We start from the raw sequence: 12,253 nt of genomic DNA on the forward strand, positions 1-12,253 counted from the left end.
TTTAGTTTGAGTTTTGGTTTTATCCCTTCAATATCACCTAATAAGAGTAATATTGGATTATGAGGAGATTGTGTTCCTGTAATTTGTTCCAGTAAAAGTCCAAAATGGTTGAATTTTAGAACAAGACCATGTAGAATGTACCAGTTTCCTGGTTACATCGGAAACACTGATGGGATAAGTTTGGATTTAATTTATTTATTTTTTGTGGTATAATATATAATTGATGTAGAAAATTATACTGCACTAATCTTAACCGAACATTTATTGTATTTGTCATACTATGTCTTGACCAATTTGTTTCTTCAATTTTAATATTCAAATCACTTTCCCATTTTTGTCTTGACTTATGGACTCCTTGTTTAATTGCCTGTTTTTGAATCAAATTATACATACAAGATATAATTTTTTAAATATTTCCTTTTTGAATTAAAATTTCTATTTCATTAGGTTTCGGCAATAACATTGTTTGACCTAAGTTTTCTCTTAAATAAGCCCTTAATTGAAAGTAACAAAATAAAGTGTTATTTGATACTTTATATTTATTCTTTAATTGATCAAATGACATTAATATACCTCCTTCAAAACAATTCCCTATATATCTAATCCCTTTTTGAATCTAATTATATAAAAGTGGATTGTCCATTGTGAAAGGAATAAGTCTATTTTGAATTAAAGATCTCTTTGCTAATAAAGATTTTTTTGTCTCCTCATCAACATTTATCTTATTCCATAAATCAATCGAATGTTTTAATATAGGAGATTCTTTCTTTTCCCGTATCCATTTAGATTCCAATTTGTATATAAAATCTTCTGGTACGTTTTCTCCTATTTTATCTAGTTCTATTCTAATCCATGCCGGTTTATCTTTCTCAAAAAAAGATGCAATAAATCTAAGTTGATTTGCTTTATAATAATTCTTAAAATTTGGAAGTTGTAATCCTCCTAGATCAAATTTCCATGTCAATTTTTCCAACGATATTCGTGACATCTTACCTTTCCAGAGAAATTTCCTCACATATTTGTTTAACTCTTGAAAAAACTTCTGGGGTAATTGTATTGGTAATGATTGAAATAAATATTGTAGTCTAAGGAATATATTCATTTTTATAGTATTTACTCTACCTACTAATGTTATTGGTAATGCCATCCATTTATCAAGATCTTCCTGAATTTTTTTCAAAAGTGGTAAATAATTTAATTTGTATAAGTTTTTATGTCATTATCAACTCTTATACCTAAATATTTTATACCATTTGCTGGCCATCTAAATTGAGTTATTAATCGACATTGATTATAATCTCCTTTAGTAAGAGGTAAAATTTCACTTTTATCCCAATTTATTTTATAACCCGATATTTTCCCATATTCTTCTAATCTATAAGATAATTTGCGTAGTGAATGTAATGGATCTGTTAAATAAAGTAGAACATCATCAGCAAATAAGTTAATCTTGTATTCTTCCTGATTAACTCTGAAACCCTTAATATCTGGGTCCATTCTAATTAATTCAGCTAGTGGTTCTATTGCCAACACAAACAAAGCAGGTGATAATGGACAACCTTGCCTAGTTGATCTCGTTAACTGAAATGATGTTGAAATTTGACCATTTGTCACTACTTTAGCTTTGGGATTAGTATTTAAGGTTTTAATCCATTTTATAAATGATGTTCCTAATCCATATTTTTCCAATACCTTAAATAAAAAATCCCATTCCAATCTATCAAATGCTTTTTCTGCATCTAAAGCAACTGCCACACTCATTTCCTCCCTCTTTTGCGCTAAATGGATTATACTAAATAACCGGGTTACATTATCTGCCGATTGTCTATTTTTGATAAATCCTGTTTGATCCATATACACTAATTTTGGTAAGCATTTAGATAATCTATTAGATAAGATTTTTGCTATTATTTTATAATCAGTGTTTAATAAAGAAATAGGTCTATATGATGCTGGTTTTAAAAGGTCTCTATCTTTTTTTGGCAATACTATTAAAATAGCTGTTGAAAAAGATTCTGGAAGTTTATGCGTTCTTTCCGCTTGATATATTAACTCCATAAAAGGAGGAATTAATAAATCTTTAAACTTTTTATAAAATTCAGGTGGAAAACCATCTTCTCCTGGAGATTTATTACTTTGAAGTGATCCTAAAGCTTCCTCAACTTCCTTCAATGTAAAAGGCGTATCTAATCCCTTCTGTTCTTCTGTATTTAATTTTGGAAGAGTTATTTGTGATAAAAATTCTTCTATCTTAACATCATCATTCTTTGATTCTGATTTATACAACTCAGAATAAAAATTCTTAAAAGCCTCATTAATTTCTAGAGGCTTATAAGTAATTTCATTCACTTTTGTTCGAATTGCATTTATTGTTTTGGAAATCTGATCTGTTTTTAACTGCCATGCAAGAACTTTATGTGATCTTTCACCTAGTTCATAATATCTCTGTTTAGTTCTCATAATTGCTTTTTCTGTTCGATATGTCTGGAGTGTATTATATTTTAACTTCTTATTAATAAGTTGTCTTTGTTTTTCTTCTGTCATATTTCTTTGAGATTCTTTTTCTAATTTTATAATCTCTTTTTCCAATTTATCTATTTCTATCATATATTCCTTCTTGATTTTAGAAGTATAACTTATTATCTGGCCTCTCAAATATGCTTTCATTGCTTCCCACAATATAAATTTATCATCAACTGAATGTAAATTTGTATTAAAAAGAACTGAATCTGCTTTTTCATAAAATCACAAAAATCTTGACGTTTTAGTAGAATTGAATTAAATCTCCATCTATAAATTGATTCCTCTTTATCTATCATTGTCATTGTCATTATTAAAGGAGAGTGATCAGACAATATTCTTGCTTTATATTCCACATTTTTCACTCTATCTTGAGTATTTGTTGATGATAGGAAAAAATCTATCCTTGAGTATGTTTTATGTCTATTTGAATAGAATGAATAATCCCTTTCTTTTGGATTGATTCTTCTCCATATATCAATCAAATTTAAATCTTTCATCAATGATAAAGTTTTTGCTACTTTTGATTTTGTAATAGCCTTTGTTGATCTATCTAAAACTGGATCTAAACAAAAATTAAAATCTCCACCTATTAATATTTTATCATGTGCGTTAGCCAAATTCAAAAAGACCTGCTGTATAAATTTTACATCATTTTCATTTGGTGCATAAATATTCATAAGAGTCCATAGTTCTGAAAAAATTTGACAATGTATAATTAAATATCTTCCTGCCGAATCAGTTAATACATTTTGTATTTTAATTGGTAAATTTTTATTAACCAAAATTGCAACTCCTCTCACCTTTGAGTTAAATGAAGCTGCAATAACATTTCCAACCCAGTCTCTTTTTAATTTCTGATGTTCTATATCCGTTAAATGAGTTTCTTGTAAGAAAGCTATATCTATTTTCATTTTTTTAATATATGTTAAAATTCTTTTTCTTTTTATTGGTCCATTAAGCCCATTAACATTAAAACTTTAAAAATTCAATAAATTAGTCATTATTTTTAATTATGTTACTCCAGTCTATAATAATACCTAATCTTTCAACTTTCATTATATCCTGGGAAATCTTTTTAGAAGTTTCCATGTTGCTATGTGTGTCCCTACCAATCATCCAGGCAAAAGAATAGAAGAAAAATAGAAAATAAAGAAAAAAAACAAAATACCCCCCCTACTAATGTTGTGAAAGAAAAAAAACACAACATTACCCCCCTCTATTGTACGGGTCATGGTGATCGCCATGATTACACACGTGAATCCCGTAGTAACGGATTCAAAGCTCCCCAGCCCCCCCGCAACATAAAAAGTATATATATTAAAAAAACATACTATTCTCAGTTATTATTTCTAAAATTTTACTTTTCTCCCTTATATCATCCTTAAATGTCCATCAGTTCCATTCGCTATCTCTGTCTTCATCTTTAACCATTACATTTAAAAGTCTCTACGTTTAATTAGCAAAGAGATGGGAGTTTTTGTGCGAACACCTCCGCTTCTCGATAATCAGAAAAAAATCTTTTTCCCTCCTCCAAAAAAATTATCAGTGTTGCTGGGTGACGCATTAAAAACTTATAACCTTTTTTCCATAAAACATTTTTAGCTGGATTGAATTCTTTCTTTCTCTTCAAAAGGTTATAACTTATATCAGGATAAAAAAGAACTGGTTTCTCTGCTATCATCAATGGACCTTTTCTTCTTTTAGCACCTTGGGCAGCCGCCTTCAAAATCTTTTCTTTATCCTGGTATCTTAAACATCTTATCAAAATTGATTGCGGATTTTGATCATCTTGAGATCTTGGCCTTAAGGCTCTGTGCACCCTTTCAATCTCAATTGAAGTTTCTTCTCCCATTTCCAATTTTTCAGGAATCCATTTTTGAAAAAAATTTATTGGGTCTTCTCCTTCGGTACCTTCTTTAAGTCCAACAATTTTAATATTGTTGCGTCTACTAAAATTTTTGAGCTTATCAATTTTTCCCACGAGTTGTTTTCTTTCTGATGTCCAGGCATCATTATCATCTTCCATCTTCTTCATTCTTCCATCCATTTCTTCCACTTTGACTTCCAAATCTGTAATTTTCTTTTCCATTTTTTCCTGTTTCTTTGTCATTTTATCAAACATAGCCTCCATTTTTGTTATTTTTTCTTTAATTACTTTTAATGCATTTAATTTTTCTAATTTATGCATTATTTGCCTCAAAGTCTTTTTTGTATTTTCAGAGGAACTTTCATCTCCATCTTCGTCTGATTTTTCCAGAGAGTCCGTCTCTCTCTCAGACTCACTTTCACTGTCGGTTTCAGTCGCTGCTGGGTTTTGTAGTTCTGGTAGCACTCGTTTGCGCATGCTCGTTCCTTTACGCATGTGCAGTTCTCGTTGATCCTTTCCTTTAGAAATGGCCGATGCTGCCGCGGTCTCCTGTTCTGTTTCACCGGTGATGTGTTGTACCTGAGTCCACGGTTCTTCGGTAGAAGTAGGCCTTGATTCTGTTCCAACTTGAGCGGTCTTCGCGGAAGTAGTTTTCTTCATCCACTGTTTATGAGGCATAGCTTAAAACAATCCAGAGTAGTTTATGAGTAACCTTAAAAAAGTATTGATTGACTTTTCTTCACTTAAACATTAATTTATTAACTTTTTTACGGGAGGGCTAAGTTCCAGCGTCTCGATCCTACGTCATCACGTGACGTCCCCCTCCTCCAAGCTCTTGATGCCCTGTGTTGGGTACGTGTTCTGGTCCCAGTATAGGTCCTCCAAGCTCTTGATGCCCTGTGTTGGGTACGTGTTCTGGTCCTGGTATAGATCCTCCAAGCTCTTGATGCCCTGTGTTGGGTACGTGTTCTGGATCCGGTATACATCCTCCAAGCTCTTGATGCCCTGTGTTGGGTACGTGTTCTGGTCCCGGTATAGATCCTCCAGGCTCTTGATGCCCTGTGTTGGGTATGTGTTCTGGTCCCGGTATAGATCCTCCAAGCTCTTGATGCCCTGTGTTGGGTACGTGTTCTGGTCCCGGTATAGATCCTCCAAGCTCTTGATGCCCTGTGTTGGGTATGTGTTCTGGTCCCGGTATAGATCCTCCAAGCTCTTGATGCCCTGTGTTGGGTACGTGTTCTGGTCCCGGTATAGGTCCTCCAAGCTCTTGATGCCCTGTGTTGGGTACGTGTTCTGGTCCCGGTATAGATCCTCCAAGCTCTTGATGCCCTGTGTTAGTACGTGTTCTGGTCCCGGTATAGATCCTCCAGGCTCTTGATGCCCTGTGTTGGGTACGTGTTCTGGTCCCGGTATAGATCCTCCAGGCTCTTGATGCCCTGTGTTGGGTATGTGTTCTGGTCCCGGTATAGATCCTCCAAGCTCTTGATGCCCTGTGTTGGGTACGTGTTCTGGTCCCGGTATAGATCCTCCAGGCTCTTGATGCCCTGTGTTGGGTACGTGTTCTGGTCCCGGTATAGATCCTCCAAGCTCTTGATGCCCTGTGTTGGGTACGTGTTCTGGTCCCGGTATAGATCCTCCAAGCTCTTGATGCCCTGTGTTGGGTATGTGTTCTGGTCCCGGTATAGATCCTCCAAGCTCTTGATGCCCTGTGTTGGGTACGTGTTCTGGTCCCGGTATAGATCCTCCAGGCTCTTGATGCCCTGTGTTGGGTACGTGTTCTGGTCTCGGTATAGATCCTCCAAGCTCTTGATGCCCTGTGTTGGGTATGTGTTCTGGTCCCCGGTATAGATCCTCCAAGCTCTTGATGCCCTGTGTTGGGTATGTGTTCTGGTCCCGGTATTGACCCTCCAAGCTCTTGATGCCCTGTGTTGGGTACGTGTTCTAGTCCCGGTATAGATCCTCCAAGCTCTTGATGCCCTGTGTTGGGTACGTGTTCTGGTCCCGGTATAGATCCTCCAAGCTCTTGATGCCCTGTGTTGGGTACATGTTGTCTTTGTACCCACAGCACAGCCAGTTCTCAGCTGTGCTCTTATGGTTGGTATCATCGGTATGGAACACTCCCCAGTCTGGGCTTTTCATAGACCCTCCACGCTACGGTGTTAGAACGTAGAGCAGTACAGCACAGAAAGAGGCCCTTCAGCCCAGCATATCTGTGCTGACCATAATACCAATTTAAACCAATCTCCTCTGCCTGTGTATGATCCCTGCCTGTTCACGTGTCTCTCCAAATACCTCTCAAATGTTTCCCTTGGATCTGCTTCTGCCACCTCATCTGGTCACACATTTCACGTACCCATCACTCTCTGTATTTACAAAATCTCTCATAAACTTCCCACCTCACCTGATACAAACGTCTGAAAGCACACATCACCAGGGTCAAGGACAGCCTCTACCCCACTGTTATAAGATTTCAGATGGTTCTTTAGTAGGATAAGATGGACTCCGGAGCTCACAGCCTAACCGCTATGATCTTGCACCTTGTTGTCTACCTGTATTGCAATTTCTCTATAATTGTAACACTTTATTCTGCATTCTATTATTGTCTTCCGTTGTGTTATCTCATTGCACCGTGTAATGAATTGATCTGTATGAACAGTACGCAAGGCTAGGTTTTCACTGTGTCGTGGTACATGTGCAATAGTAAATCAATTCCAATTGAAAATTATTTTATTTAGAGATACAGAGCGGAATAAGCCCTCTGGCCCTTTGAGTCACACTGCGAAGGAGCCCCTGACAGCCCAGATTTAAACCTAATGCAATCACGGGATAACTTACACTGACCAGGCTTGGATGCGACCAGTCAGAATACTTTTCTCCGTATTTTTGGATTGTGGGAGGAAAGCAGAGGACCCAGAGAAAGCCTACACATTCCATGAGGAAGGCTTACAGAGACTCCTTATGGCGGGCGCCAACTCCGATGCCCTGAGCTCTAATAGTGTCGAGCTAACCACTATGCTACAGTGGCACCCTTACTCCTCCAGGGTTCTTCACGGTGGAAGAAAAGACACTGACATTCCACCATGTCTACGTCTGGTTAAATTGTCTGATTATAAAACACTCGTGTTCTGATCGCCCCTTTGTAGGAAGGATGTAGAAGCTTTAGAGAGGGTGTGGAAGAGGTTCACTGGGACGAACATAGGAGATTCTGGAGGAGCTCAGGGGTTAGGCAGCATCTGTGAAGGCTATTAGATGGTCAATATTTCAGGTTGATATCCGTCATCAGGACTTACCAAGATGTTGCCTGGATTAGAGAGTATGAGCTATAAGAAGTTGTACACTGGTGCAGTGGAGGATGAGGGGAGGCCTAATTGAAGCTTATAAGATTATGAGAGGCAGAAATGGGGCAGACAATTAGAATCTTTCTCCCAGGGTGAAAATGTTGTATTTAAGAGGACGTAGCTTGAAGGTAAGAAGGGGAATGTTTGAAGGTGATGTGCAGTACGAGCTTTTGTTCTTACACAGTGGCGAATAGTGGTGGAAGCAAATACACTTCTGGTGTTTAAGGGGCTTTAGGCACATGAATGTGGATCGAGTCCACACTGCTGGGATTAGTGAGGTGTCAGTAGCTTAATTTGTTTGGCGCAAAATGATGAGCCAAAGGGCTTGTTTCTGTGCTGTACTGATCTATTTTCCATCATTCAGATAGCACCACTCCCCCAGCTCTCTATCGAGACACAGAGTATTGATATTGGTTTAGTGGTCACATGTACCAAGATACAGTGAAAAGTTCGTCTAGTGTACTGTTCATACAGATCAAATCATTGCACAGTGGATTGAGTTAGAGAATAACAATGCAGAATAAAACTGCTGAAAAAATGTAATGCAGTTAAACAATAAAGTGTAAGGTCATAACGAAGTAAGTTGTGACACCAAGAGGCCCAAGAAGTAGTTGCAAAGGTCTTATGGAACCCTTCTGAAGAAAAACAGGAGGTGATGTGGGGGGGGGGGGGGGGTGAGAGTGCACAGGAAGATCCCTCTGACTGGACTCTGCTCTCTCAGCAATGTAGTGCATGTGTCAGCTGAGGTTTCTAGACAGGGATTTCCTTCTGCCTCAGAGTGGAGCCCCTCAGTGGCTGGTCTGCAGGCCAGTGGAGAGAGGATGGGACTGGAGATAGGCTAGTGTGAGCCAGGTAGGTCTCTCTATGTCAATGATTCCAGTAATTCATTTGATTTGACCATCCCAGTCATGTTTTTAAAGAAGATGATTATTTGAGATTGTTGTTTATTTTCCAGCTTTTAAAACTAGGAAATAAGCCTTGCTTATGGAAGTGAACACATTCAGTATATTGTGTTCAACCCTGGTGAAGAATGTGAAAGCTTTAGAGAAGGAGCAGAGGAGGTTTACCAGGATACTGCCTGGATTAGAAAGCATGTCTTATGAGGTAAGGTTAAACGAGCTAGGGCTTTTCTTCCTGGAGTGGAGGCTGGGAGGTGACTTGATAGGGGTGTATAAAATTATAAGAAACATAGATAAATGGGGCAGCCAGAGATTTTATCCAAGGGTGGAAATGGCTAATACAAGAGGCCATAATTTTAAGGTGATTGGAGGAATGTTTGGTGTGGGTGTCAGAAGTAGGCTTTTTACAGTGTTGTGATTGCATGGAGTGCACTGCTAGGGGTGGTGGTAAAGGTAAGGGTTATCTTGACCTTAGAATAGGCTAAAAGGTTGGTACAACATTGTGGGCTGAAGGGCCTGTACTGTGATGTCTTGTTTAATGTTTTATGTTCTATTATTTCCTCCTCCTCTTGCATATAAATGATCCAGAGAGCTGGAACTCATTTAAATGCTGACATAAAAGTCTTGAAGCTCAGGATAAAGATGCTTCAATATTCTGAAAGGATATTTATTAGGAGCTAATCTTGAAGTCTGAGCTGTGTGCTGTATCTAGGCTTGAAGTGTTATTTATCAGATACCTTTGGTTTGAAGGCATGCTGCGGTCTATCAGGATGTTTTGAAGTGCAATTAAAATTTATCTCTGCTGATTTTACTTGTTCCTTGTTGAAAACATGTCTTTAATTGATGTGCAGAGGGATCCTGAAGTCTAAGTCTGTAGATGCTTGCAGTTCTGACCAGAATGGTTGCCAAACCCAGTCGTGATACATCTGGATCAGATGGGTTCTATGATGTATAGATAAAAATTGATAACAGGAGATATGCCAAATTTCTTTTGCCTCCCGAGGAAGTAAAAGCACTGATGAACTTTTTTGACTGGTTGGAGCAAAGCAGGCTTTTGGTGATGTTCACCCCAAGGAATTTGAAACTTTTTGTGTGGGGCAAAAGTAGTAGAGAGTGAGCAGTATACATGGTAATTATAAATACAACAATAAATGCAAAGATAATCACAAAACAGCACACCTTAGTTTAAAATCCTGATTCTAAATCCCTCTATTTCTTCCTTTCTGAAGTTTTCCCCACAGTGCTCCCCAAACCTGCTGCATTCTTCCAAGTCCGGCACCTAGTAATTGCTGGATTTTAATTCCAGTGAAGTCTCAGTATTGTGGCTTCTGGAAGTTTTCAGTCTCATCCCTTTCCTCTTTGAGGCCACGACTTAAAAGCCATCACTGATGCCAAGGTTTTGGTTAATTGCCCGAATGTCTCCATGTGTGACAGAGCAGTTGGTACCTGAGAGGGTCTCTCCTTCTACCTTTTGTTTTGAAGCTGAATTAAGTGAAGTGGCAGCACTACTGACAAGATCTCCATTTCATTTGCTATGTTACAGGACTGCCTCCTCGAGTCACGCAGAAGTTAAAGGATGTCTCCGAATCCTCGAGAATCGCAAGCGAGGCCCTGTCCAACTGTATTGTGCTCATCGAAAAGCAGGAAGTGGTTGGTATTAGTTTTACATCTCTTGAAAATAACAAAGGAAGTAATCTTGAGCAACACACACAAAATGCTGGAGGAACTCAGCAGATCGGGCTGCATCTATAGAGGCTTTTCGGCCCATTGTTTTGATTCTGTAAAAGAGCTTTCCAGTGTGTACAGTAGAGCGAACAGCAGGGAAACAGGTCCTTTGGCCCACTGATCCATTCTGACTAGAACTTCCTCCACGGTAGTACCAACCACCCAAGTTTAGGCAAAGACTCTCCCTCCTTGTACCTATCCAAACACCTCTTAACAATTGTATCCAGCTGCACCACTTCCTGTGGCAGCTCATTCCAGATACACTCTATCCTCTGTGCAAACAAGTTATCTCTCGGGTACCTTTTATGTCATTCTCCTCTTATCTTAAATCTAGGGCTCTAATTTTAGATTCCCTAATCTATGACTGTCCACCTTGTCCACACCCCTTGTGATTTTATAAATTTCACTGTAGAGGGTGTTGAAAAGATTTGCAAGGATTTTGCCAGACTAAAGGACTTGAATCATAAGGAGGGACTAGACAGGCTGGGACTGTTTTCCCTAAATCGAGGGTGCTAAAGGACGACCTTGTAGAGATTTATAAAATAATGTGGGGCACAAGTAGACTAGATGGTCTAATATCTATTATCTCATGGTATCTTGACCAAAAGGAGATAGGTTTAAGTTGAGAGGAAAGAGTTTTAAAGGGGATCTGAGGGTAAGTTTTTTTTACACAGAGTGGTTGATATGTGGAACTCACTACCAGTGCAGGTGATGGAACCTGATATAGTCTTTGCATTCAGCAGGGATTAGGTGGGCACTTAAATAGGCAGGGTACTGAAGTAGACTGTCCTAAAATAGGCAAATGTAATGCCCAGAAGGGCACTAAGGTCAGCATTGAAATGATGGGCCAAGGGTCCTGTTTCTGTGCTGTTTGGTTAACAAATTGATTGCCTTTTTGTTATCCTGCTATTGTCCATTTCATTCTTGCTGTTTTGGAGAGGAGGAGGGGACAAAGGACTCAAGCCTACAAACCCTCTCACGTCCCTTTGGAACGTAGGAACTGCAGCCTCTGGTCTTTGTACAGCTGGCCTCTGTGATAGGTAACCTGTTTCAGGGTAGATATTGGCCTCAGGACATTGAGCGGAAAGCCTCAAGTCGTGCCAGATCTGTGTTGTATCCATCCAACAGACCAGAAGCAACCGCAGTTCAACTGTATGCCCAAATAATAGACGCTATGATAGTGCGATTGCTGTGGAGTCTGACTGCCGGTAAGTCAGTATTGAATCCAACAGAGGAACAACATCTGGACCGTGGAAGACTTTCAACATAGGCCAACATAAAGTTCTTGTCAGAAACTCTATTTGCATAATAAGTGTGTGTGGCTAGTAGAGGGTACCTGAAAATACTTTAATATTGGTGGCCAACCTGTGTTATTCTCCTTAGACCATCAGAAGCTGTGGGGAGAGCTGGTAGAGCTTTGTAAGATTATGAGAGACATAGATAGGGTAGAGGGTCAGAATCTCTTCCCCAGGGTAGACATGTCAAACACAAGTGGACGTGCTTTTAAGGTTAGGGGGGAGTTTAAAGGCAATGTGAGGGGGTAATTTTTTATGCAGAATGATGTGTGCCTGGAATGAGTTACCAGGGGTGGGGGTAGAAGCAGGCATCGTGGAGTTTGAGGCTTTTAGACAGGCACGTGAATATGAAGAGAATGGAAGGATAGGGTTGGCAGATGCACAGGCGAAGGACTTTTAATATAAATAGGCATCAAGACTGGATGAAGAGCCTGTCCAGTGCTGGAACCGTCTTCTGTCAGATCACTCCAAATAGTGACCACAATTGCCCTCGTCCCTTTTAAATCTTGTCCCTCTCAACTTGACTTGCCTGCCCCTCACCCCGGTTTTTGGTTCCCTTGCCTGAGAGACAGACTGAGAGCAAATTCACATTCTTGATTTTGTACA

At 39.0% G+C, this 12,253-nt stretch overlaps 1 protein-coding gene across 4 annotated transcripts in view; it reads left to right on the forward strand.

Moving 5' to 3' along the window:
- The window catches only part of LOC132398368 (oxysterol-binding protein-related protein 1-like), a 278,314-nt gene that overhangs the window by 105,353 nt on the left and 160,708 nt on the right, over nt 1-12,253 (forward strand). For all 4 annotated transcript variants that reach the window (XM_059977690.1, XM_059977684.1, XM_059977700.1 and 1 more), the window contains exon 16: nt 10,171-10,277. In XM_059977690.1, the coding sequence (XP_059833673.1) occupies nt 10,171-10,277 (107 nt within the window). The remainder of the gene's footprint in view (nt 1-10,170; nt 10,278-12,253) is intronic.

Source organism: Hypanus sabinus, chromosome 1 (assembly GCF_030144855.1).
Source record: "Hypanus sabinus isolate sHypSab1 chromosome 1, sHypSab1.hap1, whole genome shotgun sequence".
Lineage (NCBI taxonomy): Eukaryota > Metazoa > Chordata > Chondrichthyes > Myliobatiformes > Dasyatidae > Hypanus > Hypanus sabinus.